This window comes from Saccostrea echinata, unplaced genomic scaffold (genome assembly GCF_033153115.1).
Source record: "Saccostrea echinata isolate AGI-Se365-2 ecotype Australia unplaced genomic scaffold, CSIRO_AGI_Sech_v1 ptg000054l, whole genome shotgun sequence".
Taxonomy (NCBI): Eukaryota; Metazoa; Mollusca; class Bivalvia; order Ostreida; family Ostreidae; genus Saccostrea; species Saccostrea echinata.
In genome coordinates this window covers 50,244,529-50,271,390 of record NW_026889803.1, presented here as the reverse complement: position 1 = coordinate 50,271,390, position 26,862 = coordinate 50,244,529, and the positions used below count along the sequence as shown (strand labels likewise).

The following is a 26,862-nucleotide window of genomic DNA, read 5'->3' as shown; positions in this document are numbered from 1 at the left end:
AACAGGATATAAAAAAATGTTGGCCTCAGTTTTAAGGGTTCAGACACCAGTGAATATTGCACAATTTGTAAAAAAAAAAAAAACATTGGATATGAACTTGGATGATACGTAATCAGTTATGGATATGAAGGAATTCTTTTGATAACCTATATAACTCTGGCTGCAGTGATGTAATACATGTATATAGATGTATTTGGGAAAACACATGCTTTTTTTTTTTTTTTTTTTAAAAAAAGGTACATGTATGTACATGCAAATGTTTATGATAGAGAAAACAAAGTCTTTCTTTGATACTTAACAATTGCAAGTTGTACACTATACTGAAGATGTGTATGACTACTGAAATGTCTTCCACCTGGTTAAAGACAACTGTAATTATTTGACACATCATATCACATGAAATACAGCATATATATCACTATATTACCGGGTATGATCATCACAGCTTTGGTGTATGTGAAACTTAAACATGTGCTATGGATATTCAACTGATACAGGTGTTAGATTATTAACAAATCATTTGAAAATCAAATAGTTGAAAATGATTTGGAATGATAACAGTCATTTCTAAATATTTCAATAAAAAAATATAGACATTTAAAAAATAAAAAAGTTGTTAAATTCTTTCAACAGAACTGCTATAGAGATGGATTTCTTAAGTTGCAAAATAATGCAATGGATTTCAAAATCAATAGAAAAAAAATTCTACAGAAGTTTTTATCCTTCTGAACAACAAAATTGGTTTTAAAATCATGGTAAAAGATAAAGTTCAGCAGTGTAGCTGGAATAAAATAAAGCTAAAAAAACCCCCAACAACAACAACACATTGAAACTTCATTTGCCAGGAAGTAACAAAATCACAGTAACCAGTAAACCTTAAGATTTAAATCTTTTTCATATATAGACCTAAAATAAAATAAAATATACTGCAACCTTTGTAGAATGGCTGAACTAGATTTTACATTTTCAGTAAAATGATTGCTACTCGTGTGCCTTACAGACACAGGTACATATCACTGTTACAAGTTCATTGTATGAGTCTCCTAATTTTCAAGTATGCATTTGGTTTCAATTAAAATATAAAGCATGTTCAAATAAAATGTGATTGAAAAAAATAATAAATTCAGCAGAATTAAATTATGTTGAATACATTAACAATTTTAATTTGTCAAGAACCTCTCCTATCAATCTTAAAAGGAGCTCTTGAAAAAAAATCAATTCTAGGAGTGAGACAGGTGTTATAAGGCATTTTATACAAAAACCTCAGTTGAAAGAGAGGCGAGACTTGAATTTGCTGGCAGACCCTGGAGTGCTCTGATTGGCTAGAATCCCAGAAGAACTTGGAGTTCCGTCATCTGCACCGTCAGGTGTTGTGGAATCAGACTTTACTGGTGTCATGTATGGCAATAGATTGTTAGCACCCTACAATTTATTTTTACTATTACATGTATTCATTAAATGCTACTTAGTCTTTTATCACGTACATGTAATTACAAGCACAGTCTATGAACAAAAGAATCTCAATCAAAAGTTTCAGCAAATGCTTCACTAAACATTCTCTGAAATCCCCCAAAAAAACCTTGCTAAACATTATACAATTATTGCTTTTTTAAAGTTCAATGAAATGATTTACAGTAGCTATACCCAAGAAGTACAATATTCACTGAGGCTTAAAAGAGAGGAAAACATTGTACTTTGAGGGGTGCTAAATCATCATATTGACTGAAAAAAACACAGCAATGTTTTATTTAATGATTCAATGAATAATGATGCAAACTTGTAAAGTAAACCTTCTTGCTTACATCTGCAGTGAGAGACGCAAATTAAGATATCATAACCAATTGTTATTTTAATTTGGATATTTTTGATCTGTTTTTGGTTAGATGTAAAAAAAAAATAAATAAATATTTCAAAGAAAATAAATGTTATGTTTACCTGGAAGTCAGGTGCAGGTGAAATATCTTTTGATAACCAATTGTATCAATTTAAATGTTTGGTCAATGTAGGAAAATATAAAAGTTATGTTCGCCAGGTCTAGTGCAGGACTGCAGGTGAACATAACTTTTCATAACTAATTTTATTAATTTGGAATTTTCTCTATTTTTTGTCCATTGCAGAGATTAAAAAAATATATGGTCACCTGAATGATCTTGTACAGTGTGAACATAACTTAATATGATTTCTACAATGTTGGATCTCAGCCAATAAAAGAGCTAGGAATTATTCAATCATGTAAATCATGTGTGTATTGTGCACACTGTTTTTTTCCCAGAACTAAACATATTTTTCTTTGTAAATATCTTATATTCTACCGGTACCTATAATACATGTATATGTATAAACATTTCCACAGTGATTATACCAATCCAACATGCCTAATGGTTAAAAAGTGTTTGAAACAAAAGTCTTTCTGTGACTACAATTGTACTTAATCAGCCTTACCACTGAACACTGGTGTTTTTTACTCCATACATTAAATGCCTGAGTGGCCTGCTTAACACTCTCATCATCTCTCTTCTTAGAGTAGAATCTGATCAACTGTTCTGCAAACCTCTCTGGAAGCAAGTCTGACACCTAGCATTCATTTGGAAAAAAAAAATTTCTAAATACATTTTCATCCAATTTCAATTTTAGAAAATATTTCCTGTTGATAGAATACTGAGATTAAAATATTTGTACCTCATTCTTTCTGACTTGGATTGGCTCTGCGGGATCTTTCTTATTGTAAAAGCGAACATGATCTATTGGATTCTCATCCTTCATGCCGTAGTCCAGATATACCAACTAAAATGGTATCATTGGTTACACAGAATGAATACCGATTTTTTACCATAAGAAAAAGTACATGTACATGTACATATTACTGATGATCAAGATGCTAAATACATAAATGTTTCTGAACTATTTATTAATAAATTATTGATATCGAAGCACTATGTATTACTTATCAATCCATATCAACAGTACTGTATCTATTACAAATCTCTTAACAATTTTTTTTTCTATTGTGAATCCTTCACTCTTAAAGCTTACATGTATAATAATATCCTCTTTTTGAAGATGACTGTCCATGCTTTTTAAGATGTCAACAAATTCATCTTTAATTTGGTCTAGCCCAGACTGAAAAGGGAAAGCAAATGAAGGTGACATTTTATACAGTGTACCAAGAAAAGTTTGACCTCAAATGGGGTAATTTAATGAAAAACTCTTACATAATATCACAATAACATTCATGGAATTTAAAACAAAAAAAAAATGGATTAAATGAAAATATCATAGCATGAAAGCCCTCCAGCATACAGAATGATAGAATAAACTGAGCAAATAATGTGTATTTCAGGCTGCTTTACAACGATATATCCATCAACTCTATATGATTGAGAGATATCGCTATTAAATACCAGAAGAGAATCTGAAATAAAGTGAAGCAGAGGAAATAAAATGTATCAGACTTATAAATTGTCCAAATCAGATTTAATAATTTTTTTTGCTCCTTTTATTTTCTTTTTGACTGGAAATGACAATAGCATATTCTTTCAGATATGAAGATGTAAAACAGATACCAGTAATTGTAACCTGGTCGGCAGATTTTCTGGATTACCTTTTGATCCAGAGTTTTCCCTTGTGGGGGACGAGTCTGTCCAACACACTTGTACAGCTCTCTTTTTTGGACATTCATCAGAATTTTCCTTGACTCCTCAAGCAGGGGATCTGTAGACCACAAAATCTTCTGGAATATATCATCTGCCAGTTTCTGGTATGCCTCCATATCATCTACTGACTCAGACATTTTCCGCAACTCTCTACATAACCAAAATTCAATATTCATAAGGCATGCTGCTTTTGAAATAAACAAAATTTAAATCAGTCTATACTCTACCATCTTTGAAAATATTTTTAAATATATAAATACTAATTTAAGAAAAATAAGGTCAAAGGAAAGATCAAGGTATTGCAGTTGAAGAGTTCTCATTAATATGTATCAGCATATGAAGTTTAATATTAATATCTTGAATGGTTTCTTTGAAACTCAGCTTAACACAAATTTATGAAAAGTGAAATCAAGATCGAAGTAAAGGTCAAGGTCAAAAAAGGTTGATGAAGTTGAATAGTTCTCATCAGTATGTATCAGCATACAAGGTTTGATAATAATATCTTGAATAGTTTTTTTGAAACTGAGCTAAGCATAATTTTAAGAAAAGTGAGGTCAAGGTCAAAGTAAAGGTCAAGATCAAAAAATGTTGATGCAGTTGAATAGCTCTCATCAACATTATCAGCATATGAATTTTTTAAGTCCAAGGGGCATAACTCTGTCAAAAATTGCTCGATCGTACCCAAAAAAGAACTTGACCTAGATATTCTTATGATAAATCTGTATACCATATTTCATTTCAGTATCTGCAGCCTTTGCAAAGAAAATGAATGGAAACTGCAATTAATTGAAATGTTTCAGAGTCCAAGGGACATAACTCTGTCAAAAATTGCTCAATCGCACACAAAACAGAACTTGACCTAGATTATGATAAATCTGTATTCCAAATTTCTTTTTAGTATGTGCAACCTTTGCAAAGAAATGAACAGAAACTGCAATTGGAATTTTCCGAAGTCCATGGGGCACAACTCTGTCAAAAATTGCTTGATCGTACTCAAAACATAACTTGACCTAGATATTCTTCTGATAAATCTGTATATCAAATTTCTTTTCGGTATATGCAACCTTTGCAAAGAAAATGAACGAAAACTGCAATTAATTGGAATTTTCCAAAGTCCATGGGGCACAACTCTGTCAAAAATTGCTTGGTCGTACCCAAAACAGAACTTGACCTAGATATTCTTATGATAAATATGTATACCAAATTTCATTTCAGTATGTGCAACCTCTGTGAAGAAAATGAATGGAAACTGTTGGTGGATCAACAGACACACTGACCTAGACAGCAGCAAAGCAATATGCCCTCCCTTCTTCGAAGGGGGGGGGCATAAAAAAATATCTTGAATCGTTTCTTTGAAACTGAGCTAAATGCAAAGTGTGACTGATGGACAGAATGATGGAAGGACAGAAGGACTGAAGAGGGACATGACAATCATTATATGCCCCAGCCATATTCCTGGCAGGGCATAAACATAGGTAATCAGAGATTACAGAGCTCACCTCAACGAATGTTGTCTTTAAGTAAGGCAAAGTCCCACACTAAACTAATAATCTAGGAGTGTGCATCCCTAGATGCAACATTTATGCAATTTTGGTCTGATAGGGCTTGCAGTTACTTGGGAATAGACTTATCTGAAAACTTAAAACTAGTCACTCATCCAGAAAATGTAAGTCAAATCCAGCATCCGAAGCAAGTTTTGAGATTGTTTGTCCCTTGATGCATCATCCATGCAAGTTTGGTTCAGATAGGCCTTATAGTTACTTGGAAATGAGATCTGCTCCAAAAACTTTAACCTGGTTACTAATCCGGAAAATGTAGGTCAGATCCAGCTTCCGAAGCAAGTCCAGTAGTGTGCATCCTAGATGTATCATCCATGCAAGTCTGGTCAATATAGGGTTTATAGTTACTTGGAAATGACATCTGCTCCAAAAACTTTAACCTGGTCACTCATCCGGAAAAGTAAGGTCAGATCCAGCATCCGAAGCAAGTCCAGTAGTGTGCATCCTTTGATGTATCATCCATGCAAGTTTAGTCAATAAAGGGCTTACAGTTACTTGGAAATGAGATCTGCTCCAAAACTTTAACCTGGTTACTCATCCGGAAAATATAGGTCAGATCCAGCATCCGAAGCAAGTCCAGTAGTGTAGATCCTTAGATGTATCATCCATGCAAGTTTGGTCAATATAGGGCTTATAGTTACTTGGAAATGAGACCTGCTCCAAAAACTTTAACCTGCTCCAACAAGAGGCCCAGGGGCCACATCGCTCACCTGAGCACTATGGCTAGGTAAAGCAGAAATCAGTTCAGTCTTGAAAGGTTGAAAAGTTTAAATATAAAAGTGGTTGGGTGGGGGGGGGGGGGGGAGGGGGGTTATGAATTGAACAAATTTGAATCTACATTATCTGAGGATGCTTCCATTTAAATATGACCAATCATGGCTTTGCTGTTCTTGAGAAGAAGAATTTTTAAAGATTTTTCCTATATATTCCTATGTAAAACTTTGATCGCCCATTGTGGCCCCACCTGACCCCCGGGGGTCATGATTTGAACAAACTTGAATCTACACTACCTGAGGATGCTACCATGTAAATATGACCAATCATGGCTTTGCTGTTCTTGAGAAGAAGAATTTTTAAAGATTTTTCCTATATATTCCTATCTAAAACTTTGATCGCCCATTGTGGCCCCACCTGAACCCCGGGGGTCATGATTTGAACAAACTTGAATCTACACTACCTGAGGATGCTACCATGTAAATATGACCAATCATGGCTTTGCTGTTCTTGAGAAGAAGAATTTTTAAAGATTTTTCCTATATATTCCTATGTAAAACTTTGATCACCCATTGTGGCCCCACCTAACCCTTGGGGGTCATGATTTGAACAAACTTGAATCTACACTATCTGAGGATGCTTCCATGTAAATATGACCAATCATGGCTTTGCTGTTCATGAGAAGAAGATTTTTAATGATTTTTCCTATATATTCCTATCTAAAACTTTGATCGCCCATTGTGGCCCCAACCGACCCCCGGGGGTCATGATTTGAACAAACTTGAATCTACACTATCTGAGGATGCTTCCATGTAAATATGACCAATCATGGCTTTGCTGTTCTTGAGAAGAAGATTTTTAATGATTTTTCCTATATATTCCTATCTAAAACTTTGATCGCCCATTGTGGCCCCACCCGACCCCCGGGGGTCATGAATTGAACAAACTTGAATCTACACTATCTGAGGATGCTACCATATAAATATGACCAATCATGGCTTTGCTGTTCTTGAGAGGAAGATTTTTAAAGATTTTTCCTATATATTCCTATGTAAAACTTTGATCACCCATTGTGGCCCCACCCGACCCCCGGGGGTCATGATTTGAACAAACTTTAATCTACACTATCTGAGGATGCTACCATATAAATATGACCAATCATGGCTTTGCTGTTCTTGAGAAGAAGATTTTTAAAGATTTTTCCTATATATTCCTATCTAAAACTTTGATCGCCCATTGTGGCCCCACCTGACCCCCGGGGGTCATGATTTGAACAAACTTGAATCTACACTACCTGAGGATGCTTCCACATAAGTTTCATATTTTCAAGCACAGTGGTTCTTGAGAAGAAGATTTTTTAATGATGCCATTAATTTTTCACGAATTCTTAATTATCTCCCCTTGGAAGAAGGCGTGGTCCTTCATTTGAACAAACTTGAATCCCCTTTACCCAAGGATACTTTGTGGCAAGTTTGGTTGAAATTGGCCCAGTGGTTCTTGAGAAGAAGTCGAAAATGTGAAAAGTTTACAGACGGACAGACAGACGGACTACAGACAAAATGTGATCAGAAAAGCTCACTTGAGCCTTCGGCTCAGGTGAGCTAAAAACATTAACCTGGTCATTCTTTAGCTGAAATTGCTGCATCTGAAACCTTGACTGGTACAATGAAACACACTAGAAGCATCCTCCATGCATCTCTGACTAATATAGGCCATAGAAGTACTTAAAATCCATAAAGAATGTAGATCTTCTTAACATTAACGTGCTAAGATGTTGTCTCAAATAATATTACACTTTCACAAAAATTAGTTAAATCTGATTCATCGAAAAACATAGGTCTCTCAAAAACCATTTTAACCTCAGCTACACCTTAATTTAAAATTGTTTACTTGGGCTGAACATTTTCATTGTTACCCTTCATGTACTGTACATGCAATAATACACATAGGTAAATGTTGGCTCACCTCACTCAGTTTTTCTTACCTCGTTTCAATTATTACTTGTATTTTAAGAAACTAGATGAAACACATTTATATAATGCATCTTGATCACATTTGAATACACAAAGCTTAGTTAAACATTACTAATAATCATTGCAAAATCAGCTATTAAGATCTACATTTATATTTGTATTTCCATTTCTGCATACTCAGTGAGTTTATTATGATAAAGGATTGTTTACCCATTCTTGCCAGGAATCTTGATGATGTCATCTGCCTTCAACATTGCTTCTGTAATCCTAAAATACATGCACATGTGAAAAATTTTACCTTTTGATAATTACGTTATACATGTAAATAAGAACTGTTGATATTAATATCCCTCTTCCTTTCCCACTAGTATGTACTGGTATTTCCACATGATTTCATGGCTCAAAGTAAAGACAATTTCTTGGCATAAGAAATACATTTATCTATGCTAGACATTCAACAGAATTCCTCACAAGTGAAATAAATTCCATATCCAACTACAAAACATTGAATTTTCTGTTTATTACAATGTCTTTGATTTTCCTTATGCCCCTGTCATTTTGTAATGCAGTGTCATAGGTTGTGATGTCAAAGTTAAGCCATTTTGAGACATCATAACTAAGCCATTGTGAGATTGAAAATTGTAAACATATTTAAGGAATGTTTTTAAGTTTTGTGTGTGTTATTGGTGTGTAAATCACACAGACTTGTAACAATTCTGTGTGATTTACACACCAATAATTCACACTAAGCTTAAAAAATTCCTTATATTTACATTTTACATGCTTCAATACACCAAAAATATACTCAATGTTGAATTTCTCGCTGCCCTATATCGTCCTATTTTTATTAACGTCTCTTTAGACTCATAGTGACGTCACTTTACGGCGAGTTTCTCCGTGTATATTTCTACGCATGAGTATACACAAAAATGGCTTTCAAATCAATTTCACAGTTGGCTCAGTAGAAAAGCACAGCAAATGTAAATATTTGGTTATAATTACAGTATTTCAAAATGTAATTTAAAAAAAAGAAACTTACATGGTCTCGATGATGTTTCCAACACTGTGTTGGTATGCTCTTCTGTGGAGAGTGTTCCTGGTATGAAACATGTCATACAGGTTCCCAACCTCCTACAAATCACACATCAGTTTGAACACCATCCATAATGCTCATTCTCTAAACGTATGTATTAAAACTACTATCAAAGTACAGAGTATTTGTATTTACTTGCAATATCTTAATAATTATAAATAAGAAACCCATTGGTCACAGTCCTAGATGCTTTAATCAGATAGAAAAGGAAAGAACTACGTATGCTAACTCCCGATTCCCGCCTACATTTTGCACCCATTTAATTCAATACTAATGGCAATTTGGCCATAAAATCTATGCTGAATGCAAAGAAAAGTTCAATGGTAATTGATTAATAATTTTAATACCAGTGTTAAATATTTAATTACTCATAATTCCAGCTCTATTATAAGGGGGGTAGACAATGTTTTCCATTGAAATCAGGCTTGAAATCATTAACATATTTTAAAATATTCTTGGATACGGATAAATGTTCTTTAAATCTTTCCTTATGTTTTACGCGTATAGAATTTAAACATATGTAACTGATAAAATACAATGTTTAAGTTAAGAAATTGGGGAAAAATAGCATTTTTGTCGTTTTTTGTCTGTAATCATATGCCCCCCCCCCCCCCCCCCTTGAAACACAAAAAGCTTTGGTATGAATTTGTGAAATAACAATCCATATTACCTATAAAAAGGAATTTTTGTTTCACTGGGGGGGGGGGGGGGGGGGGGGGGGAAGACGTTTTAAAAATATTTTCCGTTTTTCGCTGATTTCTATAGTGAAAAACGCAAGTTTTACCAAAATTATAGAGTTATCTCTCTTTGTTTTCCCAAATAAGTAATGAAAATTCATATAAATATCTACATGTATATAAATATGAAAAATCATTCAAATATGTTAACTTTTGAAAATTGACTTGGAGGTAGGCAGGAGAACAATACTATAGTTTGCAGTTCTTCACCTTGTTAACTTTGAACTACAGACTATAGTTCTACACTGAGCTCATCAGTGTCATGGTTTGAAAATGTTTAAATTAACACTATATTTAAGGGGGTTGTTTGTTTCAAAAAGTGAGGACATATTATTCTTCTATACTATATCCTTGGCACAAAATTCTGAATATCAATACAGTAAAACATGCTTATAGTGAAGTGCAGGGACAACAATTTTGATTCCTTATATCCATTCAGTTCACTGCATGTTGAAAAACCAATGAGAATGAAAATCACTTCCGTGTAACCCTGAATTCATTATACATGTATGTGTGTTTGCTATATAACTGAAATGCTATATAACTGAAAGCAACTTCCATCAATATCTAAAATTTAGACCAACCTTATTTCGACTCCAGAGAAGATGATCTGAACTACATTTCATAAAAATATATATACATGCATCTCTTTCTGAAAGTGAATATGGCCTTTTAATACTGATAAAAAAATCATTCCCCTTTACCCTATAGCTAAGTATGCATTAAAATATTGTACTAAGCCATCTATAAAAAAATCTTTGTTTGCCCTCTCCTGACAGACTAAAAAAGGCCCAACTCAAAACTTTTTTTTAACCTCCAGAATTTTTTTTCTAGTTCATTCCCAAGTTTTATCAGCTATTAATAACTATTTCAACTTAATATTTGCAAGTGTTTCTGAATAAAAAAAAAACAACCCCTACCTACCTTCCCAAATTTATTATCCTGTCAGAGTAGGGAGATGGCTTAAACTAAGATGAAACTAGCTGTGTGATTTTTTACACACAGCATTATCAAAATTAAGTCTGACACAAACAGCTTTATGAACTTTTGGCTTTGGAAATCTAGCAACAAGATGTGTTTGTGAAACACTGATGCTCCTGTATGGCAGCTTATGGCAAAGGTTAAAGTTTCTCAAATGCAAGTCAAAATCCAGGCCAAAAGATAAAAAAATTTGGTAACCCAAAGAAAGTTCTCTCTCAAGGAATATACCTGTGAAATTTGAAAGCCCTAGCTGCAACTGTTCAAAAGATATGGCAAAGGTTAAAGTTTTTTAAAAGTGAGTAAAACGTTAAGGTCAAGGTCAAAGTGGTTGGTATCCAAAGGAAGGCCTTGTCACAAGGATTACATATGAGAAGTATGAAAGCCCTAGCACCAACCATTCAAAAGTTATGGCCAAAGTTAAAGTTTTTCAAAAGTAGGTCAAACTCCTAGGTCAAGGTCAAAGGGTCAAAGAGGTTGGTATTCAAAGGAAGGTCTTGTAACAAGGATTACATATGTGAAGTATGAAGACCCTAGCTCCAACCGTTCAAAAGTTATCGCCATGGTTAAAGTTTTTCAAAAGTAGGTCAAACTCCTAGGTCAAGGTAAAAGGGTCTAAGAGGTTGATATCCAGAGGAAGGTCTTGTCACAAGGAATACACATGTGAAGTTTTAAACCCCAAGCACCAACTATTCAAAAGTTATGGCCAGGGTTAAAGTTTTTCAAAAGTAGGTCAAACTCAAAGGTCAAGGTCAAAAGGTCAAAGTTGTTGGTATCCAAAGGAAGGCCTTGTCACAAAGAATACACCTGTGAAGTTTGAAACCCCAAGCACCAACTGTGCAGAAGTCATGGCCAAGGTTAAAGTCTCATAAAATTTTGCAAAAGTGGGTCAAACTCCAAGGTCAAGGTCAAAAGGTCAAATATGATGGTACCCAAAGAAAGGTCTTGTCACAAGGAATACACATATGAAAGTCATAGCTCCAACCAATCAAAAGTTATGGGCAAGGTTAAAGTTGACAACAGACAGACAAACAGACAGACAGGACAAAAACAATATACCCCCAGGATCTTTCGATCCGGGGGCATAAAAACCAATGCAGAAAATATTACCTACTAAAGCATAAAAGTACATTTACCTTGTCTCGAGAACATATTTGTAGTTCACCATTGACACTCAAAACACGTGCATATTTCATACATCTGATGTGGTCAAAGTTGTTCCTGATCCCTAGCATGTGACAATCCCGAGCAAAATAGTCCCACTTATCCACATCAATTCCATTTCTCTTGTTGGCTACAATCTGTAACAAAAGTTATACTATATGTATATCATAATTAATTTTGCTTTATCACAAAAATCTATAAATACACACACAGTCAAACCTGTATTAAGTAACCTATCTATGGAAATTCTAAATGGTCACATATGACAGGTAGTCTCATAAATCAGGAAATCCTATTCTAGAAATTTTCAAAGTACAGTAAAACACACTTATAGCAAATTGTCAGGGAAGAAGAATTTTGATTCATTATAAACATAATTCGTTATATCCGTTGACTTTACGTTTTAAAACCATTGGGAATGAAAATCACTTCACTGTAAGGGTGAATTCATTATAAGCGTGTTGGCTATAACCGTGTTTTACTGTACATGTATGAATACTAAATAGTTATACATGTACTTGTTTTCCTGTTCCTTTTCTTTCCTCTTAATTTTGAATCATTTTCATTCTTCATGATATTAAATAAATAACAGTCAATAAATATTTGCTTATAAAAATTGTTTTAAATCCTAATTGCATTAAGTGAAAATTTATTTTTTTGAATGAAAATCCCAAACAGGTTTGTTTTTATCATGTTTCACACATTTACATCAGTAGTTAGGATAACTAGTGACAAGATTTCACAAGAAAGGGAAAGACAAAATACTAAGATACCGGTAAACACTGAAAAATGCAAGGACTTTTTTTATGCATAAACGTATAAATATTTCATACAATTCTTGTCGAAACTATTTCAAAGTTATCTATAGTTACTTTTAAAATGTTTCTTATTTCAGTAAGTTTCTATATGATTCCAAGTCACACAATGTAAGATATTCCATTCATGAGTACATTTTTTCAAACATCTTTCTGCAAAGTGGGGGGAAGGTGCAAAAATTAAGCATTTTACTACATTAATTTTGTTATTAAAAGCAGGGATATAAGTCTCTAAATTCAGGGTCTTCATCTGCTTTGGGACAAAAAATGATGGTTCCATGTCGCATTAGAGAGGGAGTCACTAAAAATTAAAATACAATGAAAAATTCTAGGGAGGAAATTTAATGGCCACATATGACAGGATTAAGTCACTAAATACAGGTGGTTGCCAAGACAGGTTTGACTGTACATATGATTTTTTGCAAATAAGTTTTCTAAAGATCTTCTGATTTTAAATTGTATTTAGGGTGTCTGATTTATGAATTCTTTTCAGAATATTGCAATACTATAATACCATGTACACATTTCTATGGTAAACATTAACTCATAATCTAATATGCTTGTTTTGTTGTTGTTGTTGTTAAATCAAAAATAATTATGTAACATTTATACCTCATATAAAAATCCCTTTTCCTTACTTCTTCCATGATATGGCCATTCCTAGTAGAAAAATAAAAAAGAAAAATGTCATTTCCCTATACAGGAAAGCAAAAGAGATGCATAATTCTCAACTTTGTCCATAAAGAACTCCAATTTGAAAAACTTGAAAATTTAGCTGCTGTTAACTTTCCTTAAATACATGAATATGTTTTTCTCTTTTGTAACAATAATTTTGTATAACAAAATTAACACCATACTTTGTTTCTGTAACAATAGGAAATATTCAGAATTTACCATCTTTATATACTGTGCCTATTAAAAATTAAGATACATATACAGAGCAGAAGGAAAATTCAGGGGGAAAAAACAAAAAGTTTTCATTTACTAGTATTTGCTACATATATATCTACAGGAAAACAACATCCAGGGCTCTCAGATCACTTTTTGGGACTGGGCCAGGGCTGTTCAAATTGGGAAAATTTTTGTCATTTTGGGGAAAATTGGGAAAATCTGGTTCCTCATCGAAGCCGAACCAATTTACGAATATAGGTGACATGCATTAATTTATACAGACAACACAGAACTAGTTTGTTTCACTTTCGCTTGTTGGCAATTAAATTTCATAATTAACATTTTTTCAAAAAATATTTTGCTATAGAAAATTACGAAATTTACACTTTGCTTTTGGGAAAAAATGTACCTTTTTTGCATTGGGAATGGGGCCATTCAATGACCCCAATTATAGAGAATCAAAAGCCCTGACATCATATCTGGATTTTTTTTAGAATCTGCTTTTCAGCAAATGCAGTTAACATAAAAAATAGAGGCAGAAAAAGCAAAACTAAATGCAGCCCCATCTTCTGCATCATGATGAAATGAATACTTAGACCTAAATCCAATGGCTTATGTGAAGATGAAAATGTAACCAAGTGAAAATTAAAATGTGCTTAAATCAGCTTAAAGCTTTTTGAGTAAATGTGATTTATGTATTATAACTAAAAGCCAAATCCAAAGTTTAAGATATACCTTACCTTGCTAACTTTCCACATCTCTAGTTATTTTTTCTAGGAAAAGTTTCATTTCATAGATACAGTTGTATTTGTAAACAAATTTTTTAACGTAAATTTTAATTATCTGCTCATCTCTCCAAGGGCTTTATGGTTGGAAACCATTACTGCTGGATGTTTAGGCAAGTTATCTTTAGACCTTGCTTCATATAACATGGTTAAAATTAATTTAGGCTTTTTGTATTATTGAAAAGTTATAGATGTAATGGCTTCCAACTTTGTAGAGCCCTTGTTCTTGTATAGGTGAGCAGATATTAACAAAATTAGATGTACAAATGTAGGTTTAGAAGATGTGCTTAATTAATTTTTGCTTTAAGGAATACTTTATTTTGTAGTACATGTAGTGCAATAGTGAAGACCTTATAAAAACTGTGAGTAGTTCATTCAAACAATCTATCATCAAAGACAGAATCTGTTATAGTTGTCTAACAGAGCTACATATAAGTTGGGGTGGGGTATGAAAAATGTTCTTTGGAAGTTTCTGGCAGTCAGTTGACAGTATCATTTGTAATGAAATCAAACTGCTAGAGCTGCATTTATTAAAATGTGTCAGAGTGAAGGCTGCACCCAAATGACAAAAAATAAAAAATAACTTTCACAGGACTGAGAGCTTTAAAATTTGATCTTCAATCCTAGTATTCAAACTTCTATAACATGCATTTTTTTGTAATACTGATTAAAAAAACTTTGATTAAAAGTCAAAAACAGCTCTGTAATGAAATGATAATCACTTTCATGCTACATTAACAAAACAAACAAATATTTCAAACTAATTATACCTTAGACTTGAGTTTAAGAGGTCCAGCTATCTGCTCCTTAATAAAAGTCCTGTCTTGTTCTGTTACACCATATTTCTCAAATACAGAGTTCAAATCATTACTCTCCACTAGATGATCAAACATCTTCACAGACAGGTCTTCATGCTACAGTGACAAAGGTCATTACTGTACTACAAATATCTAATACATGACTGTATAGAGAAAGTTTCTCTGTCTAAAACAGTCATTATGTTGAAAATTTATTTTTTAGGGAGGGGTAGGGTTACGTTTTACTTTTCTCTACTCATATACATATATCTCTAAAAATACCTTGATTTTCTTATCTGGCCTAGCCACTGGCAGAAACTTTCCATCAAACATATGTGAAAAAGGACCATGTCCTACAAAAACAAAAATGATCCTTCTCAACAATTTCAAATTTCCATTACTAATATTAACATCGCAATCAATTATAAAGTGAATATGCACATATAACTAGCATTACATGTACCGATTTCTACTGAGTCTCAAGTGTCTGACTATAAAAGTTAGATATGTACAGGTATATAAACATTTAAAGAATCACAGCAAACTTTGTAGGTTGTCAGTATACCAGTAAATGACTGTTCATTTTTCTGCTTTTAACATCATTTTTTCATTAATTGCCACTGATTAAGATATTTTTTAAATTGCTCATGCTAATCATACCAAGGTCATGACAGAGTCCTGCTATCTGGACACATAAGATGTCATTGTTTGAGATTCCAAGTTCTGGTTGTCGCTTTCTCAGGGTGGACGCCAGCTCTCCTGCCAGATAACACACTCTAGGACAAAAAATATATTCTAGTGTTAAACTCTGTTTAACATTGTTACAATAAAATGCACTGAAGCCTGGGAATGCTAGTTTGTTTCCTTTGGAGTGCTGTAATTGATGTTTCTGGTTTGCTTCCTGCTGAAAGCTGAAGCTCCGCCCTACAATCAACTGAGCGTTGGTAACAGAGCAATGTATATTTTTAATTGCTTGTCTCTAGAAGATCTTTCCAAGCTCTCAATATTTGATTGAGATTACAATTGATCAAACGCTGGGAGCACGAACAGATCAACCTCTGGTTTGCAATGATGGTTGGGTCTGAGGTCCACAGTAGAGGATTGTACATTTTTGTTGAGTTCTTTATGTCAATGGTTGTCTTGTTACTTATATGTACTGTGATTTATTCATTGACTGTTTGATTTTTTGATTGGCTATTTCTTCCAGTTTGTGTGACTGGTGGACAAAGTTTCAGTTGTCAACAAGTATGTGAAACCTTAATTTTGTCACTCTGTTCAACACAAACTAGCATTCCCCTTCAATGCATTTCATTGTATTCAGAACAACAACTTACACTCAGTTGACTGGAGACACACAATTCTTAAACACTGTATCTAGGAAGAGGGCTAGAATAGACTGTGCCTGCTGCCCAATCCCATTCACTTTTGTGAATAAAATATTGCTCAAATGAAACAATGTTTAGTACAAAACTGTCAGATAGTTTCATGTACTTATTCTTTCAAAGAATCCAGCTGTTGATGACAAAAATTAAAGATGGTAAGTATTCTTTATTTATTTTGGGTTTAACATGAATTGTAAACAAAACAGACCTTTTAAATGAACATACACATGAAAATAATATGTAATAATTAGACATACCCCAAGGAATGTTCAAATCTGTTGTGAGATGCTCCAGGATACACAAAATAACTTCCACCCAGTTGTCTCAGAAATCGCAGTCTCTGAAATTGTGGGGTGTCGATTATTTTCACACACAGAGGGTGAATCTCAATATGGCCATGGATTGGATCATTCACAATCTGGAAAAAAAGAGAAGTAAATACAAGCTATGCATTATCCTATTCTTTCCTGTCTTTTTCACAAATGAATCACAAAGTCTACTCTACAGATAAATTCACATATATCACTGATCACTGAACCTGTAGAGTGTACACAAGTTTTAGCCTGGACAAATATCCTCATTACCTTGTAAGTATAAAGTCTTCCTGTAATTTCTCTCAGTGGTTACCTTGTAAGTATAAAGTCTTCCTGTAATTTCTCTCAGTGATTACCTTGTAAGTATAAAGTCTTCCTGTAATTTCTCTCAGTGGTTACCTTGTAAGTGTAAAGTCTTCCTGTAATTTCTCTCAGTAGTTACCTTGTAAGTGTAGAGTCTTCCTGTAATTTCTCTCAGTGGTTACCTTGTAAGTGTAAAGTCTTCCTGTAATTTCTCTCAGTAGTTACCTTGTAAGTGTAGAGTCTTCCTGTAATTTCTCTCAGTGGTTACCTTGTAAGTGTAAAGTCTTCCTGTAATTTCTCTCAGTAGTTACCTTGTAAGTGTATAGTCTTCCTGTAATTTCCCTCAATGGTTACCTGTAATTTCTCTCAGTGGTTACCTTGTAAGTGTAAAGTCTTCCTGTAATTTCTCTCAGTAGTTACCTTGTAAGTGTAAAGTTTTCCAGTAATTTCCCTCAGTAATTTTAAGGCTTTAAGTCTCCTTCCCAAAGGGCTAAAAAAAATTAATTAATTTAAAAAAAACCCATATCATTCTGCATAAACACATAAATGATACATTGGACTGAAAATGTAGTATTGTAAGATCAAAGTTCACAAAGGGCTTTATTTGGCCCAAAAAAATTCTCTCGCCACCAAAAAAAAAAAAAAAACTAGACAAAGCCTTAAATATCAAATGGGCCACGGTAACCACACTTTTTGTGAAAAAGATGCAATTTTCTTGCTGATCTTTGTAAATTTTGTCACTGCTCCCATTCATTGAATTTTTTTTCTATGATGGCCACTTTTTATGTTGTTGTTTAAGACTGTTAATAGAGCACAGCCTCTGTAATGAAATAATTATTTACATGTAATATCAAAAGTATATATTTATAAAAAAAAAAAATTCTTTAATTTTAACGTGTACATACTTTTTGGATCAAGAGCATTCATATATGATTTTTTATTCACAATTCATGATGACTGCAATTTCACAATAAATATGCATAGAAGGCATGATTGATGAAGTCTCTAAATGAAATATCTTTTGATTAGGCTATTTTATATATAAACCTAGCCCTATTTTATATACAAACCTAGCCCTATTTTATATACAAACCTAGCCCTATTTTATATACAAACCTAGCCCTATTTTATACAAGAGGCCCAGGGGCCACATCGCTCACCTGAGCACTATGGCTAGGAAAAAGCAGAAATCACTTCAATCTTGAAAGGTTGAAAAGTTTAAATATAAAAGTGGTTGGGGGGGGGGGGGGTGTCAGGAATTGAACAAATTTGAATCTACATTATCTGAGGATGCTTCCATTTAAATATGACCAATCATGGCTTTGCTGTTCTTGAGTAGAAGATTTTTAAAGATTTAACCTATGTATTCCTATGTAAAACTTTGATCACCCATTGTGGCCCCACCCGACCCACAGGGGTCATGTTTGAACAAACTTGAATGTACACTATCTAAGAATGCTTCCATATAAATATGACCAATCATGGCTTTGCTATTCTTAACAAATAGTTTTTTTTAAAGATTTTTACTATGTGTTCCAATGTAAAACTTTGATGGCCCATTGTGGCCCCACCCGACCCCCGGGGGTCATGATTCGAACACATTTGTATGTACACTATCTGAGGATGCCACCATATAAATATGACCAATCATGGCTTTGCTATTCTTAACAAATTGTTTTTTTTTTTTAGAATTTTTACTATGTGTTCCTATGTAAAACTTTGATCGCCCATTGTGGCCCCACCCGACCCCCGGGGGTCATGATTTGAACAAATTTGAATGTACACTATCTGAGGATGCTACCATATAAATATGACCAATCATGGCTTTGCTGTTCTTGAGAAGAAGATTTTTACTATGTGTTCCTATGTAAAACTTTGATCGCCCATTGTGGCCCCACCCGACCCCCGGGGGTCATGAGTTGAATAAATTTGAATGTACACTACCTGAGGATGCTTCCATGTAAATATGAGCAATCATGGCTTTGCTGTTCTTGAGAAGAAGATTTTTAAAGATTTTTCCTATATATTCCTATGTAAAACTTTGATCGCCCATTGTGGCCCACCCTACCACCGGGGGTCATGATTTGAACAAACTTGAATCTACACTACCTGAGGATGCTTCCAAGTAAATATGACCAATCATGGCTTTGCTGTTCTTGAGAAGAAGATTTTTGAAGATTTTTCCTATATAATCCTATGTAAAACTTTGATCGCCCATTGTGGCCCCACCCGACCCCCGGGGGTCATGATTTGAACAAACTTGAATGTACACTATCTGAGGATGCTACCATATAAATATGACCAAGTATGGCTTTGCTGTTCTTGAGAAGAAGATTTTTAAAGATTTTTCCTGTATATTTCCTATGTAAAACTTTGATCGCCCATTGTGGCCCCACCCTACCCCCGGGGGTCATGATTTGAACAAACTTGAATCTACACTACCTGAGGATGCTTCCACATAAGTTTCATGTTTTCAAGCACAGTGGTTCTTGAGAAGAAGATTTTTTAATGATGCCATTAATTTTTCACGAATTCTTAATTATCTCCCCTTGGAAGAGGGCGTGGCCCTTCATTTGAACAAACTTGAATCCCCTTTACCCAAGGATACTTTGTGGCAAGTTTGGTTGAAATTGGCCCAGTGGTTCTTGAGAAGAAGTCGAAAATGTGAAAAGTTTACAGACGGACAGACAGACGGACAGACGGACAGACGGACTACAGACAAAATGTGATCAGAAAAGCTCACTTGAGCCTTCGGCTCAGGTGAGCTAATAAAAACCTAGCCCTATTTTATATATAAACCTAGCCCTATCTTATATACAAACTTGGCCCTATTTTATATATAAAGCTAGCCGTATTTTATATATAATCCTAGCTATATTTATATATAAACCTAGCCATATTTTATATATAAACCTAGCCCTATGAATGACTCTAAAGATATAAGGTGTTGGTTTTACGTCCTTGTATATATGATTTCAGATATTTATATCTATAACATCATGTGACAGAAACATGGCAAGTTTAAATCAATTAAACTAACAAGTTAACAGGTTTAGGCAAACACTGAACTTTAATTACTCAAACAATATCATTGTGTTTCAAACAGAAAAAAACCTAAGAAATACATGTACATGTACAGAAAATCAAACAAACCTGATCCCTAGCCGTTCCAGCTGTTCTTCAGTCACCATGTCCAATACCTCACTGGTCACACCCTCTCCTGAAATTGACAATATCATGACTTAATTAAGAAAATAATTCAGCTTTCGCCATGCAAAAATTAATTTGGTATCATGATTTAATTAAAACCTTGAACTTAGGAGTTTGTTTCAGACTACAAGTTTGGGATCAAGAAAGTTGCCATTGGTTTGAAAAAAAAAAAAAAACAGAGAGTTTGAAATGAAAAGTTTTATTTTTCAATAAAATTTTCAGACAGTGGTGTCCAGCCATCCATATAGTATGACCCTTCATCATTAGTAAGTTACGGTCTGCTTTCTGATGATGATGATTGTTTTACAGTGATGGTAAAATGTCAAAACTTTTAATGAATGAAAAATAAAATATTTTTGAATTTTCCTAACTACCCATTATGAAAAGCCTGGGTCAGGAAAGGGTATTAAACATTTTTTTTTCTTTCTGGCCTGGGATACTGAGGTTTTTATACAAGTGTGAAAGAATAAATTTACATTTAACAAGGCCCAAACTATTTGGTCTGCACAAACGTTTTCACGCAGCGTTGTTTCAGACATGTCACAGTACCCTTGATTGCTGTCACAATTGAATACAGTAACATCACAGTTAAAATAACGTCAAATTGCGCTAAACTATTTCGCTATTCTTGCAAACCTGGTAGGTCTTGACTGTGCATGTTGAAAGCTCTCTAATTGTGGCATTTCTACCAATTCTTGTGTTTTAATAAATAATTTTTTCATTAATACCGGTAAGCAACTTTGTAACATAATCTATTTTTGAGATATTCTCAATTTATAAGTAAACTATAAGTTTTTTTCATATTTTTTTTTAATTTTTAGTTTGAAAAACTATACTGCAACCAAAAGTAAATGCATGTAATCTTTCTCCTTGAAAATGTTTATTTGCCAGTTTTGTTGATAATTTAAATATGCATCCAGTAGATTGACTTTAACAAATTACAAATTCTTTCATAATGTAAGAGGTATTTAATTTTGAGAAACATATACCGGTACATGTACAATACAACAATCATATTTTGATATTATGTAAACCTACTGCGACTTATAAAGTATCTTAGATATAATTTTAAGTGTTTTGATATCCCTTCTTTTCACTATAATAAAGGTTACCCCTTTATTCTTTTCATTTTTTTTAAATGAGGAGTAGATATTGCATGTGTGAAAAGCAAAAATTTTCACCATTTAGGTTTTTTTTAATTTGTCAATTCCATTGTTTGTAAGGTAATTTTAGCATATAATTGTGTGTAAAGCCACAAATTAAAAATGGTTCATATTTTGAAATTTCCCCCATTCCACTACAATTAAGGCAAAGTAACAAAATTTCAACCTAATTTTTCCAAGCATGGTACATACAAATATATAATTATCTAAAATTCAAAAATATTTGCCGGTCCATTTTCGTAATTTTAAACTAGATTGGGCCTCGTTAAAACACCATTAAGGAATCTGACTCAGAGTGAATTCTGTACAGCTTGTTTAAACATGTCAAATAAATGGCAATAATAGTCTATTTAGAAAAATTTTATGAAAAATTCTTTTAAAAAATGGAACAAAACATTTGCTTAATATTTTGCAGATATCAGTCATAGGTAAATTTATGGCCAAAAACATGAAATTATATTTAAAAAATACATTTTTATTTTCATTTCCAGTTTGTAAGAACGGTAAATCATTACTGTACATAATTCAAACCTTGTAACACTTCAGCTACATCTGTAAATCCCTCTAACGTTAGAACATCAAAACAATTTCCGTAGTTCAGATCGTCTTCAGACATGACCGAGTCCTGAGATAAGGGGAGCTCATCCTCTCCACTGGGCTCACTTTTCTCCCTTGATTCATTCATATACTTCTTAAAGGGGACACTACCCTCCTCTGACTTTGATGCAGCACTGTTAATGTCAGTTTTTCTCTTCCTTGGCATTTTTCTTAATAAATCCAGAAGTCTTTTAAAAAACAAAACAAACAATTAACTTGTCTCGTAATGTTGATATGACTAACATGAATATTTAAAGTATTCTGAGACTTCCTGCATATTTCAAATTTATTTATCAAAAAATAAAAAGTTGTTGTGTTCAATGTATATTTATGTGGAGTTACTATATTTAAAGCTAAATATTTTATTTAGCTTTAAATAATGTAACTCCATATAAATGTACATTGAACACAAGTTTTTGCTTGTGAGCTCCATCCAAAAGAAGTTTTGGATCTTCTATGGGATCAATGTCATGAACAATAGTGATAGGAAAAACTTTTTCACCCAAAGTTTTATGCTTTTTATGTATTTCTATATGAACCAGTCTTCATGAAAACTTCTTTTTCTACTAGTGAGCAGGGCCATTTGACATTTCTACTAACCCAATGAAATTTTACTAGACCAAGCCTGCATTCCATTCAAAACACTGAAGGCATTCATTTTGATTATAGTCAAGAATGTATTCATACTTGCTAAAACCTTTTTCAACATCTCCGTGTTCTAAAAAGTTTCAAATTTACAAGCATCATATTGACTATAGCTGCAGATCTGTAGCTCGCTAGTCTGAAAAAATTGGGAAGGACGACCAGACAGCTACATGCAGTGTCATCCATTGAAATAAGAGCACATTTATTGTTAATGTTCACAAATATCTCAAAATATTACTAACTGTGTGTTCCTTACATTTTCTTTTATTATTGCTACAACAAACATTTCCCATAGCCCTCCTGGGTTGGAAACTGAAAACATGCAAATTTTCGCCTATTTACACTGCCATTTTGGATTGCAAGACAATTCGGACCAAAACGCTTTGTGCAGATGTCAACTACAGAAGTAGCTGAAAGAGATCTAAGGATTTTTTTTGTTTCTATATCGAGCTTTTGTGCAGTTGAGGTAAGGATTTGGAAAACTAAATCCAAAACCAAGTACAACTTTTTGTATGTAATAAATATACAGTTTTTTTATGTGGTTGGCACTGTAGCTCTCTGGTCTGTCAATGAATTTTTTTTTCGGAGAGCTACATATTGACAAGATAAACAAAGGAAGGTTAAACTCTAACATTGTCTATTTTGTTATACTTCAGAACAATTTATAATTTTAATTTCCACTAGATTTTCAGGCTACTTTTGGGGCAATTAATCTATCCCAGGCCAAATTTAACTTGCCTTGGGCTAGCTGTTTTCATGAAGACTGCATTGTTGATTTAAAATATTCAAAGATAAAATTTTTAGTAAATTAATTAATTTATATTCCATTTGGGATGTTAAATTCAATTTGGGCAATGGTTCTAATCTGTTGTGAATTTTTTTAATCATCATTCTTAGCAAGTTATACCTTTCATAAATTGATGCAGGGAATATTAGCATATAATCAACAGTGAAATCTCCTAATTATTTACAACTTGATAAAGTATGATTTTATAATTTTAACAACTTAAAACGGCTTGCTGATTTAAAATATTCAAAGATAAATTTTCATGGAAATTTTTTAATAAATTTATATCCCGTTTGGGATGCTATATTCAATTTGGGCAATGGTCCTAATATGTTATCAGGGCTTGGAATAATTGATGGCCCGCTGGTCTGGGGCCAGTGAATTTTCAATCTGGGCTAGTACATTGCAGAGGGCATGTGCCCTTTGGGTCAGCATTTTTTTTATGCATAATAAAATTCTTTCACAGTAGGGCTAGTTAACTTCACAGGGTTGTATGTCCGAACTTCTACTGTTTCTTGTTTCGTTAAGTTGTTATAAAAAATATTACTATTATTATTATTATGGTTTTGGGCCAGTCTTTTAAAAATCTACTGGCCCAGTGGGACAGTGAAAGTACTAAGCTGACCACTAAAAATTTAAGGCGATAGCCCGAGTGACCAGTATTAAAACAAAAGTAGTTATTTCTAGCCCTGATTATGAATTTTTTAAATCATCATTCTTAGCAAGTTATACCTTTTCACAAAGTGATGCAGGGGATATTAGCATATAAATCAATAGTGAAATCTGCTCATCATTTACAACTTGATAAAGTTCAAATTTATTTTAACCACTTAAAACAGCTATAAGGGTATGGTTTTTGTAGGCTTTCAACTGCCACTAGGGTTCAATGTAAAGAAGATAAGTCACCAGAAGTTGTTTAGAGCAGCTGTGAGATAACTATTTTTTTAAAATTCAATTTCTAGTGTTTCCAAAGTACTCCTTCACTGTCAGTGGTGACTTGTTTTTTTTTTTTTTTCATTATTTTGAGAAAATGTTAAACTAATTTGTCACTGACATTATACAATACTTTATGTTATATTTAGAGTACGAGTTTCCTACTGTATCGGAGATACAGGGCGGGGCTTAAGGCGAGAATGATAGCTCGAGCCGGGCCCCGCCCTGTATCTCCGATACAGTAGGAAACGAGTATTCTAAATGACTTGTGACATGACCTTTCTTATGACCTCGCTAATTTACATGTGTATTTGGGTATATATCTCTCAACTAATCAGATGATTTTGCAGAAAGTTGATTTAGTACCCCATTTTTAGCAATCACAACTGAAATGCCGAGTGAGGTGGACGTGCAGGTATCTATCAATTTAAATAATTATAATTATGAGATGCATTATATAATGTGTTTTCCCAAAATTTAATTTATATTTGATTGTGTAGGTTTTTTCCTTAAGTTTCTATTTAGCTCTTGCTGACTTTTTTTTTTTAAATCTAAGCTACGAATTTAGTGCAAAACATTTTGATACATAAGAATCATATATGGGAATGTATTTGAAGCAAAAATGAAAAAAATCTTTTTATATACACACATACCATGTCATTCCTATACACGATAACTCATACAATCGTAAAAAACACTCCAGTTTCCTTTCCTTAGAACTTAACCAGGTCCGGCACAATCTCTTGATTAAGCTATATAGCTTTATTTAGCTATATAGCATTATTAAGCTATTCAGAATAGCTTGATTTAGCTATTTTATCACACTTTTTTCTCAAATGTGTTATTTTCCAAGTATGCACAAAAAGTCGCACCTTGGTGCAGTGATGATATTCAACCTTGAACTCTTATGAAAATAATGCATGCAAAAATCACTCATCAAATTGCATCTCCTTAAGAGACTTTGTACTCAAAGTTCTAAAAGTTTTGGGGCTATATAAAGCAATTGATACAGTTACTTCTTCTATGAAATTATAAAGGAGGCCAAGTATTGTCAACAAGATAATTGATTGGTAATAATTCAGTACAATGAGTAGCAATCATACTAATCCATGCCTCAATGCACACAAGGTAGTATACAGTTACCCAAACAATGGAAATTCATCTTTTGCTTAAAAATATTCAAATGCTGCAATGTTAGAACTATCTTTGATTTGGGTTGTTGATTTGATAACCCATATTACATATACATGTATGAATAGTCAAATACTTGCGACATTTTGTCTATTTTGTACAAATAAAATTTTTGTGAAAACCTGCATATAGATAGCTTTATCAAGCTATTTTGAATAGCTTAATAAAGCTATATAGCTATTTCAAGCTATATAGCTTAATCAAGAGATTGTGCTGGACCTGTTAACATCGTAAAACTCAGTTAATGGTTATTTAATTTTTTAATGATTTAATTGAGTATATGTATAGATTCTAATGTATCTTTAGAATTTCAAGTAATTATAGCTAGAACTATCTATCAAATGTCTTTTGACAAAGATGCAACTTGAAAAATAAGTAATAGTTGAAAGGTCTAGTTTTTGTTTTCTCTTCGGGTTCAGTATTATTTCTCTGTGAGTACCAAAATATTACCATTCAGCAACGAAATATCATTCAGAATTCGTTTCACTGATCATACCTTACTATTTGTAAGCCCAGTGGAAGGACACAACAGTCACAACACAATAATCAGTGACAATTAAGTTTTTTTTATGAACGACTGAAACCGAAAACGGAAACGTACAAGTTTCAAAATTAAGCGTATCACGATCCCGACTTAGGTTTGAGAATACACTTGTCAGTAAAGTCGAGTAAATTTTATTTATAGTCGACAAAATATATACAGTATGACAAATGAACATGATTAGCAACCTCTCTCTCTCTCTGAATTTGTGTACTCAACATATTTGAAGTTTCTAAATCTGAAATGAAGAAATTTGAATGGTTTTTAGCTCACCTGAACCGAAGGCTCAAGTGAGCTTTTCTGATCACATTTTGTCTGTAGTCCGTCTGTCTGTCTGTCTGTCTGTCCGTCTGTAAACTTTTCACATTTTCGACTTCTTCTCCAGAACCACTGGGCCAATTTCAACCAAACTCGCCACAAAGTATCCTTAGGTAAAGGGGATTCAAGTTTGTTCAAATGAAGGGTCACGCCTTCTTCCAAGGGGAGATAATTAAGAATTAGTGAAAAATTAATGGCATCATTAAAAAATCTTCTTCTCAAGAACCACTCTGCTTGAAAATATGAAACTTATGTGGAAGCATCCTCAGGTAGTGTAGATTCAAGTTTGTTCAAATCATGACCCCCGGGGATCGGGTGG

General features: G+C 33.4%; 1 protein-coding gene across 1 annotated transcript; it reads right to left on the bottom strand.

Moving 5' to 3' along the window:
- Positions 1 to 714: 714 nt before the first annotated feature.
- LOC133171979 (deoxynucleoside triphosphate triphosphohydrolase SAMHD1-like) lies at positions 715 to 26,228 on the bottom strand. The gene is made up of 17 exons (XM_061306772.1): positions 26,181 to 26,228; positions 22,063 to 22,316; positions 20,312 to 20,378; positions 17,579 to 17,648; positions 16,799 to 16,959; positions 15,820 to 15,935; positions 15,442 to 15,512; positions 15,133 to 15,276; positions 13,299 to 13,346; positions 11,844 to 12,008; positions 8,939 to 9,030; positions 8,110 to 8,166; positions 3,602 to 3,803; positions 3,034 to 3,120; positions 2,680 to 2,784; positions 2,443 to 2,574; positions 715 to 1,422 (listed from the first exon to the last, which is right to left on the bottom strand). Exons 2-17 carry the CDS (start codon positions 22,292 to 22,294, stop codon positions 1,264 to 1,266), a joined length of 1,908 nt encoding a protein of 635 aa, XP_061162756.1. The 5' UTR covers positions 22,295 to 22,316; positions 26,181 to 26,228; the 3' UTR covers positions 715 to 1,263.
- Positions 26,229 to 26,862: the final 634 nt, after the last annotated feature.

Coding starts and splice junctions, on each gene's coding strand:
- LOC133171979 (XM_061306772.1), bottom strand. CDS start 22,294: ATGCCAAGGAAGAGAAAAACTGACATTAACAGTGCTGCATCAAAGTCA. Junction 2,785..3,033: donor AAGAGGATATTATTATACAT/GTAAGCTTTAAG, acceptor ATACCATTTTAG/TTGGTATATCTGGACTACGG. Junction 2,575..2,679: donor TCCAAGTCAGAAAGAATGAG/GTACAAATATTT, acceptor AATGAATGCTAG/GTGTCAGACTTGCTTCCAGA.